The sequence below is a fragment of the Taudactylus pleione genome, unplaced genomic scaffold (genome assembly GCF_031769625.1).
Source record: "Taudactylus pleione unplaced genomic scaffold, aTauple2 ptg000114l, whole genome shotgun sequence".
Taxonomy (NCBI): Eukaryota; Metazoa; Chordata; class Amphibia; order Anura; family Myobatrachidae; genus Taudactylus; species Taudactylus pleione.
Window position 1 is genome coordinate 22,391,008 of NW_028284516.1, and position 21,184 is coordinate 22,412,191.

At 41.8% G+C, this 21,184-nt stretch overlaps 1 protein-coding gene across 5 annotated transcripts in view; it reads left to right on the forward strand.

The window, feature by feature from the left end:
- Positions 1 to 21,184, forward strand: part of STAU2 (staufen double-stranded RNA binding protein 2) — a 316,613-nt gene that overhangs the window by 139,323 nt on the left and 156,106 nt on the right. For all 5 annotated transcript variants that reach the window (XM_088471437.1, XM_088471440.1, XM_088471439.1 and 2 more), the window contains 2 exons: positions 11,505 to 11,642; positions 19,795 to 19,926. In XM_088471437.1, the coding sequence (XP_088327563.1) occupies positions 11,505 to 11,642; positions 19,795 to 19,926 (270 nt within the window). The remainder of the gene's footprint in view (positions 1 to 11,504; positions 11,643 to 19,794; positions 19,927 to 21,184) is intronic.

Consider the following 21,184-nt stretch of genomic DNA (forward strand, 5'->3'; position numbering starts at 1 on the left):
GGAAAACACTATGCCTGGCGCAAACCCAACACATCCCATCACCCCAAGAGCACCATCCCCACAGTGAAACATGTTGGTGGCAGCATCATGTTGTGGGGATGTTTTTCAGCAGCAGGGACTGGGAAACTGATTTCAGTCGAGGGAAAGATGGATGGTGCTAAATACAGGGGTATTCTTGAGCTAAACCTGTTTCAGTCTGCCTGTGATTTGAGACTAATGGAGGTTCACCTTCCAGCAGGACAAGGACCCGAAGCATACTGCTAAAGCAACACTCGAGTGGTTTAAGGGGAAACATTTAAATGTGTTGGAATGGCCTAGTGAAAGCCCAGATCTCAATTCAATTGAGAATCTGTGGTCAGACTTGAAGATTGCTGTTCACAAGCGGAAACCATCCAACATGAAGGAGCTGGAGCAGTTTTGCCTTGAGGAATGGGCAAAAATCCCAGGGGCAAGATGTGGCAAGCTCATAGAGACTTATCCAAAGCTACTTGCAGCTGTAATTGCCGCAAAAGGTGGCTCGACAAAGTACTGACTTTAGGGGGGTGAATATTTATGCACGCTGAAGTTTTCTGTTATGTTGTCCTAAATGTTGTTTGATTCACAATATAAAAATAAACACAACTTCACAGTTGTAGGCATGTTCTATGAATGAAATGATGCACACCTTCAAACAATCCATTTTAATTCCAGGCTGTGAGGCAACAAAACATGAAAAATGCAAAGGGGGTAAATACTTTTGCAAGGCACTGTGTGTGTGTGTATGTGTGTATATGTATATATATATATATATATATATATATATATATACAGTCAGGTCCATAAATATTGGGACATTGACAGAATTTTCATATTTTGTCCTTTATTCACCACCACAATGGCTTTGAAATGAAACAAACAAGATGTGATTTAACTGCAGACTTTCAGATTTAATTTGAGGGTAATTACATCCAAATCAGGTGAACGGTGTAGGAATTACAACGGTTTCTATATGTGCCTCCCACTTTTTAAGGGGCCAAAAGTAATGGGACAAACTAAACAATCCTAAATCTAACTTTCACTTTTCAATACTTTGTTGCAAATCCTTTGCAGGCAATTACAGCCTGAAGTCTTGAACGCATAGACATCACCAGATGCTGGGTTTCATCCCTGGTGATGCTCTGCGAGGCCTCTACTGCAAATGTCTTCAGTTCCTGCTTGTTCTTGGAGCATTTTCCCTTCAGTTTTGTCTTCATCAAGTGAAATGCATGCTCAATCGGATTCAGGTCAGGGGATTGACTTGGCCATTGCATAACATTCCACTTTTTAGCCTTAAAAAACTCTTTGGTTGCTTTTGCAGTATGCTTCGGGTCATTGTCCATCTGCACTGTGAAGCACTGTCCAATGAGTTCTGAAGCATTTGACTGAATATGAGCATATAATATTGCCTGAAACACTTCAGAATTCATTCTGCTGCTTTTGTCAGCAGTCACATCATCAATAAATACAAGGGAACCAGTTCCATTGGCGGCCATACATGCCCACGCCATGACACTACCACCATCATGCTTCACTGATGCGGTGGTATGTTTTGGATCATGAGCAGCTCCTTTCCTTCTCTTCTCTTCGCATCACTCTGGTACAAGTTGATCTTTGTCTCATCTGTCAATAGGATGTTGTTCCAGAACTGTAATGGCTTTTTTAGATGTTGTTTGGCAAACTGTAATCTGGTCTTCCTGTTTTTGTGGCTCACCAATGGTTTGCATCTTGTGGTGAACCCTCTATATTCACTCTTGTGAAGTCTTCTCTTGATTGTTGACTTTGACACATATACATCTACCTCCTGGAGAGTGTTCTTGATTTGGCCAACTGTTGTGAAGGGGTTTTTCTTCACCAGGGAAATAATTCTTTTATCATCCACCACAGTTGTTTTCCGTGGTCTTCCGGGTCTTTTGGTGTTGCTGATCTCTCCGGTGCTTTCTTTTTTTTTTAAGAATGTTCCAAACAGTTGATTTGGCCACACAAAATGTTTTTGCTATCTCTCTGATGGGTTTGTTTTGATTTTTCAGCCTAATGATGGCTTGCTTCACTGATAGTGACAGCTCTTTGGATCTCATATTGAGAGTTGACAGCAACTGATTCCAAATGCAAATGTCACACCTAGAATCAACTCTAGACCTTTTACCTGCTTAATTGATAATGAAATAACGAGGGAATAGCCCACACCTGTCCATGAAATCGCTTTTGAGTTGATAGTCCCATTACTTTTGGCCCCTTAAAAAGTGGCAGGCACATATTGAAACTGTTGTAATTCCTACACCATTCACCCGATTTGGATGTAATTACCCTCAAATTAAATCTGAAAGTCTTTAGTTAAAGCACATCTTGTTTGTTGCATTTCAAAACCATTGTGGTGGTGAATAGAGGCCAAAATCTGAAAATTCTGTCAATGTCCCAATATTTATGGACCTGACTGTATGTGTATATAGAGAGAGAGAGATTGGTTTCCCCTGGTTAAGACAGGAGTGTCCTCTCTCCCCTTCTCACATTTAAGCCATTGCTAGACCCACATGACAAGGTTCCCTGGTATATTCAACCTGTCCAGAGGAAGCCTTGTATTAAAATCCCCCCAAAAATGGACTTCAGCAATCATTCCAGTATCCTTGTGAAGATCAAGGGTAACCACATAGTCCTTGCTATAGTAATGCATCTAGAAATTGTTAGACTGGGAACGATGGATCCAGCAATATTTATATTCTTAATACTCGGACCCGTGGAAATGTCTCCATCGGAAGTGAAACATAAGGGAACATTGCGTGGTTAGATCTCTCATAGGTACGTTATCTTTTGGTTAGTCCATTTTGTTCATACGATTGAATGTTTCATTGAGTCGTCTACATCAGTCTGTAAGTGGTTAAAGGGAACTTTTCAAAGATTACGTCAACCAAAAATCTCCCTGTAATTGCAGTACTGTAGATAAATATAATTAATCACATATACAGAATAAACATGCTAAATACTTTTTGTGAAACTATATAAATTGTGTCCATCAGGGAAATCACATATCATCAGTTATAAACAAAGTAGATGCCGTGTATCGGAAGAAAATTAGAAAAAAATAAATACACTGAGAACATAGAAGAAAATATTTAATAATGAGATAAAGTATTCAAAGAAAACTCCCAAAGCTGAATTCATTATTTGATCTGTGTGGCCTCTTTGGCTCTGATGTGGAGCCCTAAAACAGCTTGTTCTGCTGCAGCGTGCCTTGTAAATCAGTTTGGCAGGCACAGGAACCTCTCAGTGGCCTGCCACCATATATCATACTCTAGAATAGATCCTTCTCTTCTAGAAATGTTTGCACAAGAGAACATCTAATTATTTAAACTCTCCTCTTAAAATCTGAGTGCACAGTTTTTAAGAGTTTTTTTATTTAGTCTATTACAACATAACTCTACTTGTCTAACCAAAATATTAAAATCCAAATTCACAATTCCTTAAGGACATTAAATCTGATGTCACAAGTATTAAACACTTACTACTTTATATGGACTCTTGTACTGCATATATTTCCTCTGCCTCTCCTGTCCTTATTCCTATCATGGGATCAGTTATACGGCTTATTGGTGCAGGGAATGGAGTGAGAGAGGACCTGATGAGATGTATGTTTTTGCCCTGGAGGCAAAATGAGCCCATGGTCTCTGCTGCACCCAGGGTAGTGCCACCTGAGACTAATTTCTCACTTCATTCTATGGGAGGAATTAATATCAGTCCATGTAAAGGATGCATCATTCCTTCATATTTAATGATACTTTCCGTGGATACGTGGAATTGTCGCAAAATTCCCCCGAGCACACTGTGATAAGCCAACAAACAAGGCCTGCTACATGATGATAAAATACAAAGACTCTGAGCCCTGTTTAACAACGAGTGCTAAGCAATTTAGCACTTGTGTGTGCTAACAGTCAAATCTGTATTCATCATTGGTGGAAAGGGCAGTGTTTTTCACTGTGCCGCTAGCGCTAGGCACTTTTCACTACCCTATACGAAATGACAGGACATGTTTTCATCAACGAACGCTAATTGTAATTTACCGTTCGCTGACACTAATTTCTTTCACCGGCTCCTTGTTGGCATTGTGATGCCTTGTCGGTCTTAAAGGGGCAATGCGTACACAGAGCCCAGGGAGCCGACCAGCCGCGACAGAAGCAAGGCGGTGGAAAGTGCCAGTTACACAAGGAGACAAGAAAGAGTGCTGATCTCAGCCCGCTCCCCCACTCCTGCCAGCATGTGTTTAGTGTCCAACGGATCAAGTTACCCTATACATAATAGTACCGGCCGGGGGGGCCAAATGACACCCTGCCCCGCTGCCTAGCCCCTGCAGCAGCAGCTACCCTAGCCCCACAAAACATGGGACTCAGGGCTGCCGCAAATGCAAACAGCCCCAGCTACCCTTCTACCGTTGCCATCCGATATGAATGGCGCTTACCTTTTTACAGTGGGGGTCCGCCGTAGGCATGAGCATCAAAATGTCTCCCTGGCTGCTCTGATGGCGTTCTCACTATCCAACTGCGCATGCTCCAGACACGGCTAGCCCCTCCTTGCCGCCTGCCAATCATTTTAGCCACTTCTCCGTCATTCGTTCGTCAGTGCTATAACCAAGTACAGATATCGCTGGATGCCTTTTTATCGTTTTCACTTGCCGGCTAGATAAATCTTGATAATTCTAGGTAGGGATAACTAAAATAGCGCGACAAAGTTTGGTGCTAATTAACACTAATTTTAGCACTCGTTGTTAAATAGGGCCCTCAGTTAAACACACTTGCAAATATAGGATATACCACCAATGCAGCATTTTGTTTATCACTTACTGAAGAGGCATGTATGGGATCAATAGCTGGAAGGAATACTGGTCCTTGTAGTGCCATATTGGTACATTTGGGGTATCTTCTGGTAAGTTAGCTCTCAATTTAAAAACACACGTTTAGGCACATATTGTTTAGTGTTAGGACCAACCTTAGCAGAGGGGCCTTGATATGGCTATGTCATATATTGGCAAATGTGTATTACTGAGTCTTCTGCTTTCTGTCACCATGTAGAGGACAAGCCTTTTTTGCTGGCTTATCGCAGTGTGCTGGAGGGAACATTTTTGTGTCTTCTCTCATCTAGATTAGTTCCTCCCTCACATGCACCTGTTGTAAGCTAATAAATTGCGCATCTTAAGGTGGATATCCACTATCCGATTAAAATGAGCGATTGAACGATATCGTTCAATTGTTCATTAATCGTTCCCAAATCGGCCATGAAAATTTAGAAAACTCCCGCTGGTCATTTTAGACATCTATCATCGCCTGAACATGCTGGTCAATCTGCCCATAACGACAGATCGCCCATGTTCAGGGATGAGGGAGGGTGCCTACACTGAACGACCGATCGTTCAGTGTAGGCACAGCACAGACTGTGAAACGCCTGCATGAATACAATGTCGTAATCGTGCAGTCGTTTCACAGTCTGCTAGTGGATACGCACCTATAGCTTACTGTACATAAGGCATATGCCATATTCAATTAGCCGCAAGTTGGCCCAACAATTGCTTAACGCTAAACAAAAACTTTTTTGTTATTCAGTTAGCCTGTAATAAGTTAACACAGGTCTTAATGGGAGTTTGATTCAGCAAAGAACGCACGGATGCAGACGCATGCACCCGGCCGCTGCGAGAATATGCTAATGAATCCATACGCACGGCAATCGCAGCAGAATAAGCAGACGCCCAGCACTACATAATACCACCCACTTCCCTTTACTTGCATCCTCTATACCTGGCAAGAGAGCGGAAACATCCGTAACATACGTACAGTAGTGGCTGACCTGACCCTCCCGCAGACATAGTGAGATTTCCTGTGTGCAACTAGATCTCAGGCTGCGTCCGCCACCGCCATGGCTTAATTATGCACACCCCTGAAGCGCCGTCCAAACACACAGGCACGCCTGCGTTTGCCCGACCACTCCCGCCTCATCATCAATAAACGGCAGTCCCTGTCAATCACTTGTTCCTAGGGGGGCGGACTCTCTGTGTACGCATACTCCATTGCACTGGCCGGTTTGCGCACTGCGATGCATCTACCGGTTGCATGCGTCTGCCTCCGTGCATTCCTCGCTGAATCAGGCCCTCTGTCCAACAATTACATGTCATTTTTTTTCAGGTTATTTTCTCAAAAAAGGGTTGAATTATGTGGGACATGTATTTTGAGGTTTTGTTTAGATGCAAAATTAGTTTTTGAACTTGCAGATAGGAGTTGCAAGTGTTTTTCCCAATATTTTTTTAAACTAGCTTAAAACAATTAAAAATCACTTTGCAGACATTTTTCTATACATTAAAATTAAAAAAGTGACTATTCTGGGTCTACCTAATTCTTATTCAGGGGATACTTTGATTTGTCTGAAGTTATTGTTGGTTTCCTTTCAGTGAAGCAAATTTAATAGCTTGCCTTAGTTTGTATCTGATTGCAAAATATTTGCAGTATATACATACAGTGTGTATGTGTATATATATATATATATATATATATATATATAATATAATTTTTTTTTTTTTTTTTTAAAGAAAGAGCCTTTTGTGACTTAGATTTTTATTGTGCAGTAAGTTTATTGTGAAGCAGTGTGTTCCTATCCGCATCCTTCTGTTATAGGTCAGTGATTAGTTGATTGTCTCTTTTACGGTTTTCAAATAAATGCACCTAAACTCTTGCATACAATTACGTTAATGTTATTATTGGATGTGCTGTATTAAGATACTTATCAATAAACAGTGAATCTGAACCTGTTAAATTAAATTATCAGTTTAATTAATTGTGTATATATTTACTCTCCATACAGCTATATAATTATTATTTACAATGTATCTAATTATGAGTGTTTGATCAGCTGGTAAGTGTGGGTTGGGTACGTGATCCCAGCGCTGATAATGTCGGCGGTTGTAATCCTGGTGGTGGAAATCTCAACGCATGTAGGTAAGTATTCTAACCCTTCCCCTAATCCTTAACAACCTTTCCCTCAGCCTAATCCTCACCACCCCTCCCCACAACCTATCCCTCCCCCTAGTGCCTAACCCTAATGCTCATCGTGTAGATTGCAGTCGCCGGAATTCTGACTGCTGTCGGGATTCTGGCAACTGGCTTCATGTGTCCTGGGATGCCGACTACACCCCGTAAATATAACTCCACAAGTTGTACTTGTGACCCCAGTTCAAACCCCAATTTTGTAACTTTGCCCCTGAAACTAAAAACTAGATTGTAAGCTCTACTGAACAGGGAGAGTGTGTTAGGTAAAAATTGACATCGGTACCAAAGATATTTACTAATAGGGAAGAATACTTTTGATAGGATGGTAAGTCGTTTTATAAGATTGGTGATTTGCATCAGTTGGTCAGTTTATCATCAGGTGTTACAATGTAGCGTAATGAGACACTGCTGAGTGAATGGAACAATAATGTTTCACTTACATGTAATTGCTCAATGTGTAGTTTGTATGTCACATAAGTCTCTAACCAATACAAACCTTCAGCGTCTGATTTTCTTTCCCCAGTTTATAATCATTGAGCGAATGTACATATTTCCCGGTGTGATTGATAATAGGCTGACCAGCTGACGATGCACTAAGGCTACTACACTTTGTAGTATGTGTGCCGCATGAATGTCTGAATTTGCTTGATGAGTATAACCCATTATTATTGATTCCATTTTGCCTGAGGCTCTCCTACTGCAGCAGAATTGCCGGGGGATGGGGGGTGCTGCTTTTAAAACACTACAAACAGATTGACTGATTGACAGAGGTTTGCAGGCTTGACCTAAAGACGTGTGTAGTTGTCAGTTGTTGCATCTAAGCACATCATGTACAGTCCTGGTTAATCTTGGAGCACTGCAGTCCCCGTTATGTGATGTATACAGAATATGATTGAGATTGTCTTCATTTTAAATGTTCACCAATAAATATGAAAATGTAAAGCCCAGATGATCAGCGTAAAGAATTGTATTTCTTTAATGACCTTCCGTGTCTATTTCATTGTACTCTTCAATCTCAAGTTGATTTTGGTCATACTCCGTTAAAGCTGGCCATACACCATCAGACATACAGACTAATTATCTGTCGTTGCCATACACTGTCAGATCATGGGTCTGTATCTGAGCACAAATTATCGGGCACGTTGAAAGATTTTTCATGTCCGACAAGTGGTGCTCGGCTGCGGCCATACACTGCGCACCCAATCAGCCGATAATTGCAGTGTCCATCTTTACTCACTAGTCTGGAAATAGATTCATGTCAGAAGCTATTAGCACATTTATATAATACACACAACACTGCAAGCTGCTTCACGCCAACTCAAATTAAAATGTTCCATCTAATCTGCTTGAGTTATCGATGGATTTGGCCACATACATTGTTTGACTTGTGCAGATTGTCACCCCCACACAGCGATTCAGTCCCTAGTCGGATTGCAATGTGTGTGGCCATCTGTACAATTCTTATTTTATTCTTACATTGTGAAGCTGGGTTTTCCTGTAATAAACATTGTTGTTTTAAAACTGGCTGCTAACTCGACGACTCTCGGCACTTTCAGAAACTTGATACTTATTACATTTTGTCCCATGGTTTCACTAAAACCCCTTTTATACCACTTTCAGTCGAAAATGGCAAAAACCCCGGATTTTATCTGGCATTTGCGTACCAGGTTGTTTTGCCATTTTCTGCCTGTACCCCTCTTCAGACAGAAGAGCAAATTACGGGGTTAAACATTTCAACCCGGAAATTTGCTGATTTACACGGGTATTTCTTCTGTCTGAAAGGGTCAACCCGGGTCTAAATTCCTGTGTCTCAGACACTGGTAAATTCCTGGGTCGAAGTCCCGGGAATTTAGACCCAGCTTGTCCCTTTCAGACAGAAGAAATACCCATGTAAATCGGCAAATTACCGGGTTGAAGTGTTTAACCCGGGAATTTGTTTTTCTGTCTGAAAAGGGGTATTAGATAGAGGATTTGATTGGGGAATTTGCTGCGTGAACCCTATTCCTTTTTCTGTGTGAAAGGGTCTACCTGGGTCCATGTTGCCCGGGTCTTCGACCCTGCTCTCTACCAGGGTTATTCCCGGTCCAAGCCCCGGTTTCTGTCTGAAAGTGGTATACAGTAATTAGCTAATTGTGTTGTCTAAAGACAGTCTATACAAGGAGAAAGGAAGAAACTGATATAGTGAATGCTTTGTACATTACAACAATACGCAAGTCCTATTTAAAATCTGTAATAATAAGTTGTAAAGTTTTTATTGCATCATTTCTTATGCTTGTGTTTATGTGAGTACCAAGGAGGGAACCCTATTTCATGTCCAAAAATCGGGTCAACCAATGACCACTGTCACCGCTGCGTGTGTACCATTAGTGACTGTTTCTGTCTAACTGTGCCGTCAATATGTTTTAAGCCTGTTGGGAGACAGATTATGGTGGCTCGATGCTTAGGCTCTCTTGTTGCCATGATAATGAAAAGAGCAGGAAATATGTGATTGATGTCACTATTTTTAAAGGTTCTTTTAGAGAAATAAGGGGAGATGTATCAAACCTAAAGAGGACAAATGGAAAAGTTTTCCATAGCGACCAATCAGCTTGTAGTATATTCTGTAATATATAGGCGGGTGTGAAAATATCAATTGTAAACATCAACTTGGCATTTTATTACAAAAGACAAAGAAATAGTTCGGTCCCGGCGCTTTCTTAGGATCTAAAAATTGTCTTGATATTCCCCTCAAGAAAAGAAAAAAAATATATAGTGTGAACCTACAAGAATAAATTGCAAATCAGAGTTAAAAATCACTCACTCTATTCAAGTGAGTCTATCACGTTGGACCTAATAGTCACCGTGGTCCTACGGTGGTTGCCAATTGCAACAATGGTGTCACAGATGGTTTATCTTGATAACTTCAAATGGTCAAGTGAAGAAAGACATAGAATACACTTCCATAGTGCAGATCACTGCGTTCTCCACTTCTTCTTAATATAATTCTATTTTTATTTTTAAAATGTTTTTTCTTTTTAAGATTTTTTTTATTTTTATAAGTCTATGGGCCTGATTCAGACCCACTCGCGAGCGGCTGTACGCTCGCAAGTGGGTCGATGGTCTGCACTGAGCATGTGCACGACGGAGGGAGCTCCGTCGTGCGCATGCGCCAGACACGACGAGCGAAGGACTTTCCTTCGCTCGTTGTGTCCGATCAAAGGGGGCGTGCTGTCAATGTTGATTGACAGCACGCCCCCTTTGGTGGGCGTGCCGGGGGCGTGCCTCCCTGACGGGGGCGTTCCCACGGGAACGCCTCCCGTCAGAAGCCGGCCCACTGACATCACTAGTGATGTCAGTGGGAGTGATTTTGGCTCTGATAGAGCCAAAATCACTCCGGAGCTTGCGGTTGAAAACCTCAACCGCAGGCTCCGGCTCGCAATTTCGATGGTCACGACCATCGCGGCCATCAAAATGCACGCTCGTATAGCCTGTGGGTGGTGACCCACAGCTATACGAGCGTCCAGGAGGACGCTCCATGAAAAAGGAGCCCGGCCCTCATGCAGAGCGTGCGCTCTGCTCAGAGCGTACGGCTCTGAATGAGGGCCTATGTTTTTAATATATTTGATATATTTTTATGGTCACTTATGATTCACAAAGTACCAATTTTTACTGTATGTACATATCTTAATTATCCAACTTTTTAACAAAAGAAAAGAATATCTTTGTTTGAAGAAATAAAATATATATTTTATATACATTACATAATCTTCGACCATTATTTTGAGCTTTTTTGTTACCCTGATTGAGGGAAACCGACGGACATCGGGGTGCATACAAATGAATGTCCAAAGCTCACAATATTGTACTGGTTATAAATTGACTTTTTGGAACGCATTGACCTGCACTATGGAAGTGTATTCTATGTCTTTCTTCACTTGACCATTTGAAGTTATCAAGATAAACCATCTGTGATACCATCATTGCAATCAGCAACCACCGTAGGACCGCGGTGACTATTAGGTCCAACGTGATAGACTCACTTGAATAGGGTCAATGATTTTTATCTCTGATTTGCAATTTATTCTTGCAGGTTCACACTATATATTGGTTTTCTTATCTTGAGGGGAATATCAAGAAAATTTTTAGATCCTAAGAAAGCGTCGAAACCAACCTATTTCTTTGTCTATCGTTAATCTGAGGAGCTCTGTTGGAAAGCCCCTGCTGTTCATGGCTGCATATCTGATTGGATCTATTCTTATCTGAAACTCAGCGCCAGTCGAACATCCCATTTATACACATTTTATTACATAACACATGTAATACATTACAAAAATGGAGACAGTAGCGTCAAACGAGAAAGGAAGTCTTCGTTATTAAGCGTACTACCTCCATATTTAAATGCAATTAGTGCAAAACCGTGTTTTTTTAACAGTGTTACTCCTTTTATGACCGAGACTCGGGTTCCATTATTTTAATGCTTTCATTTAGGCTTCCCCAGAATATGGCCAGGGGATGAATCCAATCAGTCGCTTGGCTCAAATCCAGCAGGCTAAAAAGGAGAAGGAACCAGAGTACGTATTGCTGTCGGAGAGAGGAATGCAACGGAGAAGAGAATTCATTATGCAGGTAGCGTATCAGATTTACCTTTCTCTCTGCCAATTTACTTGTGAATGTTATTGCTGGGTTATAAAATTAAGATATATAATGTTACATAGACTTATAGATTTGTGCTGTATTCTTCAAATTAAAAGAAAAAAGAAAAGAAAGAAGCGTCAGTTTTGGCTATTGATGTCTACCATCTGTTACACAGCAAGTGTACTGAATACAGGTTGCGGAGAAACATTCATATTTTACCATGTGCACTAATTATTTACAGCAACTGTCCCTGAAATGTTTTTTTTTTGTTTTTTTCTTCTTTTAAATAACGAGTTAAGTATGGGGTTTTTTTTTAGCTATCGTCTTTTAAATGGTTATTCTTTTCAAAATCTCTCTGGAGGTTGTACAGTATGGATGCCAGTTACACAGACAGAGGCTCAAAGCTCTCAACATATTATGTAAAAGCAGGGGGTTGGAGGAGTAGACCAAGCGCAGAGGGGCGTTCCAAAGTCTCTCTGCTCACTAGTCTGTGACTCTTGTTGCCGTAGGAGTCAGACATTAGAATTATAACACCTTAATGGCAGCCTGAAGAAACCAGAAGAAAATTGTAAATACCAATATTCTTCTTATAACCTGATTTTTAGTGTGTTATTTAAAAAAAAAAAATCACACACCTACTTTTTTTCATGGGTAATGTGAAGGAATGAGTAGACTTTTATTAGTTACATTTTAGTCATTAATGACTACAGTATTTCAACTTTTCTCTGATTTGACATTAGCAAGCAAACAGTTTTGGACATTTTGCATCAACTCCTAAATACCAGCATAACATAGGTGTACACAGGGCCGTAGCTAGGATAGTGCGGCCGGTGCCATTGAACAGGACACCACGTGTCAGGGGGCGCTGTTTGGGCCTGTCAAATTTCTGTTTATTATCATTCTTGCTTGTAGCTTCCTCTTTCCTCATCCCCAGCATCTCCTGGCCTCTCCTATCTTTTCCCTGGCCCTTCCCCATGATCCTGTCCCTTTGAAAAATGAGGGGGGCGCCAATGCTCTTTCTGGCACAGGGCACCAAAAAGTCTAGTTACGGCTCTTGGTGTACGCATTGTTAAAATGAACTGGAGATTTGCTGAATGCATGGCAGCTGTATCGGAACCACATGTGCAGGTTCCATGTGTTGATAGGTTCACACTGCATTGGTGAGTAGAATGCTGTGGCCTCCACAATGACGGGCCTTACTATATAATATACAGTATAATGAGGGATTTCTGTGACCGTTTATCAGGGTTTATATCGTCAAAGCAGAAATAAATCTTCCCCAGTGTACTGTATACTGACCAATGTGACACCAATATTTCAAACTAAAGTGGGTATTTCACTCACATATAGCTAAGTGAAAAATATTTTGAACAAAAACTATGAAGCAATGCCATATTTATTTATAAAAAGCTATTTATTTTTTCAAGAGCCCTAGGAATTGCAGTTGTCTGTAATCGCCTTTCAAAAATGACTTTTCTCTCTAGATTTATCAATTTAACTCCACAAACATCAATGCGCTGTGCACAATTAGGACACTGGTTGTAATCAAAGGAATGTTTACCTCAAGAGGTGGTGTTGGGAGTATTTGCACAAACCCCACATTCCTCCGAATAGCAGAATGGGGGTAATTCCTTACCCTAGGATTCCCATCATTATCCATAAAATGTAATCTATGTTTAGATTGGCTGTGTTCTGTAGACACAAGCAAATAAGGGTTTGTATTTGCTATGAATGCTGCCTTATCTGCATATCCCACAGAGCTGTCTGCTGTATACAATTAGTCTATCACTGTGCAGTTTATAAACAGTGAGATTCCCCATGCTAAAAGAATATACAGGTCCTGAAAATAACAGTAGTGTCTAGTTTACATAAAGTGGCCACACACCATGATATCGCATCCGCTATCGTCCTCTTATAGCAATGGGATCTTCTAAACCATGATCCCCAATAGCGATCCACTTGAAATCCTGAAAGCTGTCTGCCTCTGTGTGCAGTCATCTCCCAAGCCCAGTAACAGGCAGTGTACGTGATGTGGCCCATCACCACAATGGCACAGTGCTTGGGGAAAGTGAACAGTGAGGGGCGGCCCGATTGTGGCCTTCGTTAGGTTATGTAAGAAATCAATCGCTTTTCGAAGCTCAACGTAAGAGGGATATATCCATGTAATAAATAAGAGTAACTTTTACTCAATTAGGTCTGTCGGCAATGTGCCCCTGCGTTAGATGACCTGAACCGCAGCACAGACTCCTCAAGTGCAGATTCCCCGTCATAGTAAAGTCGGAAGCTGTCTGGGCAGAGCTGGCTCCTTTTTAGGGAGGTAGAGGGCTAAAACGAGTGTTAAAAGTGTCTCCACACACTAGTCACCTTTATCCTAACCTGCTGCTTCATGCTTCTTCCTCACTGTCTAGCCCATCTGTATCACCCCTGTCTTTCTGCCCCTCCCCTTTACAATGTAAGCTCTCATGAGCAGGGCCCTCTTCCCTCATGTGCTTCTCCTTCCCTCACTCATACTATAGTCTACCCCCAACTCCCCACAAGGGCACCTAACACTTGGTTGCTGACACCCTGCTGCTTTTTTGAGTGTTATGATCGCTATTGCAGCATGGTTTATAAACTATGTCCTTGTCCTGCATTGTTTTGTACCCTCGCTCGCCGTCCACCACCGATCCAAAATGATTAATAATTCTGGGCTACACACCTTAGACTACCACAGTCGAAGTTCTATCCAAGCTACTTTATTTAAACTCCGACAGGTACACAGAACAACACAACATTTTGGAGAGGATCCCCCCTCACCCTTCTTCTGGTTGGGAAGAGCTCAAGCACTTTTCAGCCTGAGGTTGGCAGCCTATAAGAGGGGGCGAGAGGTTGCACTGTTTTTTTTTTTTTTGTTTGTTTTTTTACTTACTCCCTAAACCAAATCATATGCACATCTAGAGAAAGAGGTTTATGAGTAAACTGTTAACCACATATTATTTGTAAAGCCATTACATGTGGAGAGAGCAAGAAGGCAATTGATTTACCAGTTTATGCGAGAGTGCGACAGACGTCTCTGCTCTATGCAATGTTTAGGTTTTAACATGTTCTGCCATAAATTACTGGGAATTGATTAGAAATGTAAATGTCTTTTTATGTATGGTCAAGACCTGCCCAGGAAAAGCGGCTGCATGTAGCAGTCCCTAGGGACATAATGAAAAGGACAAATTTATTTTCTCATAATACAAAATAAGTCAGACAAGCACCTGTAAAGTCATCACCTAAAGCCACTAACCGTATATGAAGACAACATAACTCATCAACAGAGTTCATACATATGTAGTTGTGAATGGAATTAATATCTTATGTTCATTTGTCATACGTGGCAACTACAACATATCTGCTGTGCAAGGCTTCGACATGTAGACAGACGTCACACTAGTTAATATGAAGCGCGCCAAAAGCAATCTTTGCGGAAACAACTCAACAGCGTTACATCACACGCTTAGAAAATAAATACTTTACTATAAAACAGTATTAGAGCATGATGTCACTTCCTGGGAATTGGGAGACTTTTTACTATAAACTTTTCCATAATGTACATGTGTTCCAGGGTCAAAACTAGAAAATAAAATTATATATTATTATAAAAGACAAAAAGAAAGACAGGGAGTCAAAAAGTAACAAATGCTAATTATGTATAGTATTGGAAAACTACAGTATTTCCATTGTTGCACAGTTCTACTAAAATAACCAACAAGAGACCAATGGAATGCAACACTTTTATCTACCGAACACTGTCTTGTCCAAGAGAAGGGATTATTAGTACGGGTAATTGACACACTTTAAATTCTACAAAAATGAGTCTCAAAAGGAGACCAGCATCCATGCTCCAACAAATTAGAAGGATTCTCCAATTTAATGTATATAACGGTAAACCCACAAGGTCTATTGATTTTGATAATGTTTACATTAACGGGATGGGTACGGGATGCCGGCAATCAGAATCACGACGCAAGCAACCCGGCAGGGTTAGAGTACAGACACTTTGTAGGTTGATATCCTAACCCTCTCTCCCCAGTGCCTAACCCTAACTTCCCCCCTGGTACCTAACTCTAACCTCCCCCTAATGCCTAAACCTAACCTCTCCCTCACTGCACCCTAAACCTTACCCTCCCTCTAGTGCCTAACCCTAACGCTGCTACTTACCTTCGGGATTCCGGCAGTCAGGATTCAGGCGCTGGGATTCTAACAGTTGTCGGGATTCCGGGGCCAGCATTCTGACCGCCGGAATCTCCGCCGTCTGTATTTTTGTTGCATCACAGATTAACGTGTATTTCAATTACTGTGTTACCATAAATCTTATATTGGGATGTAACACTTAATGAATTTGTTAGTCAGTTATTTTATCCTATTCCCTATCCTCCTATTCCTAAGTCTCCATCTGTTGCCTACTTTAGAAAGCCAGTGCAGGAGAACTTAGGACCTCATTCAGAGCCGCTCGCAAAATGCGGGCGGCCGCATCTAAAAAATGCTCCGGCCTCCTGGCTGCTCACTAGGTTGTGGGTTACCACCCACAGCCTTAACAAGCGGCCAGGATGATGGTCGCGATGGTCAAGACCATCACGACCATCAGGGCTTGCGACGAGACCGTTGTGGTAGGGTCTCGTCTGCCGCAAGCCCAAGAGAGCTTTCGGCTCTAACAGAGCCGGAAGCTCTCCCACTGACATCACTGGTGATGTCAGTGGGGCCGCCCACAAACAGCAAGCCTTCGCTTGGGAACGCCTGCATTTGTGAAACCACCCCCCCGCCACACCTACAAAACGGGGCCAGCTGTTGATCAACATCGACGGCCGCCCCTTTTGTAGTGAGCCCCGGAGCGAGAGAATTTCTCTCTCGCTCCGGGGCTTGTGCACGCGCAGTGCGGCCGTTGCACGGGCGCACAGCCAAACATCGACCCGCTTGCGAGCGGGTCTGAATGAGACCCTTAGTCCATCTATAGCACTTCAGTAGACCTCTGTGGAAGCTAGTCTTTATGTGCTGACTTTACGTTAGGACAAATAGCATAAAAAGTTCAGGACATAATTGTGGGTGGAGCGGAATTGAATAAAAATAGATTGTCCAAAAGTGAATGATCAGTGTTCATAGCACTGTGTTGTCTATACCGAGAGCAAGAACATCTCCCTTACAATTGTACAGTGGAAGTAACCTTTCTCTCCAATTAGGGAAGAGCTAATACATTTGGCACACTGGTAGCTTTTAGCAGGAAACATTCAATATCTTTTGATTGGAGCCTAAGGGCGGAATTCGCTTAGCTTGCGAGACTCCAACCTTGTAAGATTTTGGGTGGGCTCTAACCAACAAATATGGTAGAGCCACCTTCACGGGTTTCTGCTCGCACTTCCTAATGTTGCATTTACAAAAATCAGTGTAAACATGCAGCGTAAAGCTCTGTTTTAGGTTACGGTTTTTGGGGGCGATTCAATTAGCGCCAGCGTCTGTCAGTGACGAGCGGTAAAGATGACCATGGACACATCTGTATGTATGTCTGTGTGCAACTGAGAATGTAAATGTCACTTGGCGTGGAAAGAATCTGTGGCCGCTGCATCGTAGCAATTTGCTTGCTGATTAAAAGACTCAGTGGCACACAGATATACAAGTGTCACATATCAAATTAATCAGTACAGTCTCCTGGTACTTCTTATTCACAGCACATTGCGACTTAGACACATTTTCGGCACAGACGCCCGGCGCTAGCAGAGGCTCACGCGATCAGTCTCACCATGAGGGACTGTTTGACATGACAGCAGCAAAATGAGTGAGGACACATATTTATTTGTAGAAAATAATGGTAATATGTATTTCTTCACACCACACACACTACTCATGCCCAGCCATTACCCCTTTAAGTTCAAGCACCTGCAGTTCCCTATTAAGCTGTGTTTTGCCTACACCATCAACAAGACTCATAGACAGTCCTTCAAAGTGGCCAGAGTCAACTCGGAGGGGCCATTGTTTGAGAGTCTTCCATTAGCACAACCTCCACATCCTGACTCCTTCTGGAAGAACCCGCATTGTAGTTCTCAATGGTTTAACTCATATATAAATACATTGTAAATCAAGTATTCATTTAAAGCTGTCAGTAAAATTTCAATATAATTTGTTTGAGAAATACATGCAAGGAAAGGGTATAAACGTGCCCATACATACTGCCAGTAAATCTGTGCCTGACCTAATTAGCTGAAAATCATAGCACATACTGTATATGCATGAAAAGACGCCTGATGTTCAGCTGTCGTTTAAGATGCATTTTCAACTTCATCTAACCATATATACAGTTATGGTCCAACCCCACTGAAGGTTCAATATACATTCTATATCCACACAGCATTTAGACTGAGGTGCACAGGAAAGGAGATGAAACGGGAACATCTCTAGTAATTGATCACACAATAAATAACTTCCTATGGCTTTTTAGGTAATTTTAACCGCGGGTGTTTTATTTCCGGTCTCCACCATTAATGGCTCGAAGCAGTTTATTATTGTGCTAACAGGGAAGCTAGCTACTCGGAGGATGCAACTACAGATACTCCTAGTCAAATTGTCTTTGCAGATTTGTGCGCAGGATAACTTTTTCTGTGGACTCGGCTAAAACTCACGTTATGCTACTGAGAAGCAGGATGGTTGATTCAGCTGTCTTAGGAGATTTCAGGTCTCATCCAGGGCTCAGTTAAAGCTGTGTTTGTGGTTGCATCAGGCCCCATGTACGGTCACTGTTGGAGCAACCTGTGATGGACCCACGCCCACAGCCTGGTGTTTTTCTTTGTTTATGTGCAGATTGTGGAGCCCTGCATCTACAGAGTACGTCCTTATTGACTCTGTGTGTTTTCACACTTTGATAAGTATGGTAGCTAATCTATAACCTAATGATAAATTGGAAATGTTTAGAAACCTTTAACAAGAATCAGAATAAATGTAAAATGATTTTGTATATAAGCAACATAAAGTTTATTCAGTATAATTTAATGTAATTTATAAAGCATGGGCCCTGGTGGTAGTGTGATGCTACAATTATTATCCTTTATTTATATGGCGCCACAAGTGTTCAGCAGCTCCTTACAAAGTACATAAGCAAATAATTTGACAACTGACTTACAGTACAAAATAGGACAAGGACATGAATAATATACATTGCTACATTTAGTGACCATTACACCTAGATATGCAACAGAGCGTAAGCAACCAAGTGTTAGGTGCCCTGGTGGGGGGTAAGAAGTAGGTGAAAGTAAAGTAGGGAGAAGCACAAGAGGGTATAGGGCCCTGCTCGTAACAGCTTACATTCTAAAGGGGAGGGGTAGACACACAGATGGGGTAAACGGGGAGGAAGGAGCATGTAGCAACAAGTTAGGATGGGAGCTGGAAGGCTTTGATGAAGTAGTGGGTCTTGAGACCGATAAAGGTGGGAATTCAGTGCTATGTGATGTGCCGCAGGGCTTTGTGGCAATGCTCGGGCTGCACACATATTATCCTGTTACAGTAGTGCTGACTTTGCAAGTTTTCTTTCTCACCTCTATGGGGTGCGAGGGAAAACTAGTGATGCTGGCGGGCTCAATGTATATTCTTGAATGGCACATCGTACCTCTAACTTACAATGTAATTCTCCCCAAACAAACGTATCTATCACGCGATCTTACTCTGTGGGGAAAATCTTATTACTCCTCACATTCAGTCCATTATCTCAATGCTTCATGATTCTTGTTTCACATTTGGGCATGGAGTTTTCTTCATTGATAACACAATTGCTGTATTTGGTTTTAAAATTCAGTTATTCCATGTAATGACGGGAAGGAATATGCCAGACTTCCATTATGGAAACAAGACAATAAAAATAATTGTCCCGTTCATGTCCCTTTTTTGTTTCCTTCAAAATTAACAGCAATTAAAGGCAAATGGAAAAATACTATTCCCTCATACACACAACTTGTTTTTGTAGAGTTGGAGTTATTTGAATTGACCAAGGTAAAACAGGGCGCTATTACATAGGCTTCTCACTATTACATAAGCTTCTGTACAAATGGAGGTATTTTCTCAACAGATAGCTGCCAGAAAGTTTACAAATTTTTTGACTGCGCAGTTGTAAATATTATTATAATTATTATTTGAATAGGTCAAAATTGGGGAAGAAACAGCCACAGGAACAGGGCCCAACAAGAAGACCGCAAAGAGAAATGCTGCGGAAGCCATGTTGTTGCAGCTCGGTTATAAAGCTTCTACCCCTATTGCAGAAAGTAACAGAAAGGTAATAAAGCATACTGTATACTATAATGCATTTTCACAACTTTCCAGTTCTATTTAAAATGTTCCAACCATTTTTTAATTCTTCCATGCCCCTTAGAATTTATGCATTGTCAGGTGCTGTGTGCTGCTGCTCCTGTATTGTCATTCTGACTGACAGTCCCAGTTTTGCGCAATCACTCACTGATCTGAAACTGGAGGCTTCTGGGTAGAATGAGTTTTGTTGGGTTTTTTTTCTAATTTTTTTTATTAGTGTTTTATGCGGTTATACTGTATATACATGCCTGATAAACCTCTCACTGTGCAGTATGTTGGGTGTGTGGGTTCCTACACAAGTGGAGATATGACAGAGGAGGCTTGGTAGTGGCCAATAAAATCATAAGTACCATGCAATATTTCTGGACAGGCTTTGCCTCAAGCTGCAATAGACACCTTTAAACAATACACTTTGAGGCAGATGTATCAAAATTGATAAATTGGAGAAGCTGCCCATAGCAGACAGTCAGCTTCTTATGCTGGGTACACACTTTGACGACGGATCGGTCAGCAGACCGATCCGACAACAGAGCAGCTATAGTAAGCTTATACACACTTGTTAATTGGCCGCTCAATGTGTCTTTGCTGACATCACAACTGGACAGGTATTTAATTTTGCCCGCTGAGTTGTGATGTCAGTGTCAGCGGTTCCTGCAGCCAGTGTACGGGTGGTCGGCTGGTCACCTGTACACACATGCAGATGCAGTGATAGATCTTTCAGATATAACGGCTGTACTGTAGGTCGGACCTGATTATGTCTGTGAACGAAGTCGTTCACAGACATACCGGTTGTACACACCCACCCATGCAATCATGGTATATCATTCGTCAATCGAATGCTATATCGACAAGCATGTACCCAGCATAACTGAACTATGCTACATAAATAAGTTATGCTGGGTACATACTAAACGGATATATCTGCAGATGATGGTTGTTCGTACACACTGAACAACTATCATCTGTGTTTAGTGTGTAGGAGGGGGCTGGTCCCACTGGTCAGGGGGCAGGGCATGTCCGCCCCCCTCCCCGCGGCTGCCGCTGCATATGTATGAGTGGTCTGCAGACCGCCCGTACACACTTGCCGATGGACAGATTTGGCTGCAGACATATCTGTCCATCAGCTGTGCAGTACAGCCAATACGATATGTCTGTTAACGACGTCGTTCACAGACATATCACGGGTACACACTGGCCGACTGGCAGCAGATATATTGGCCAATTAG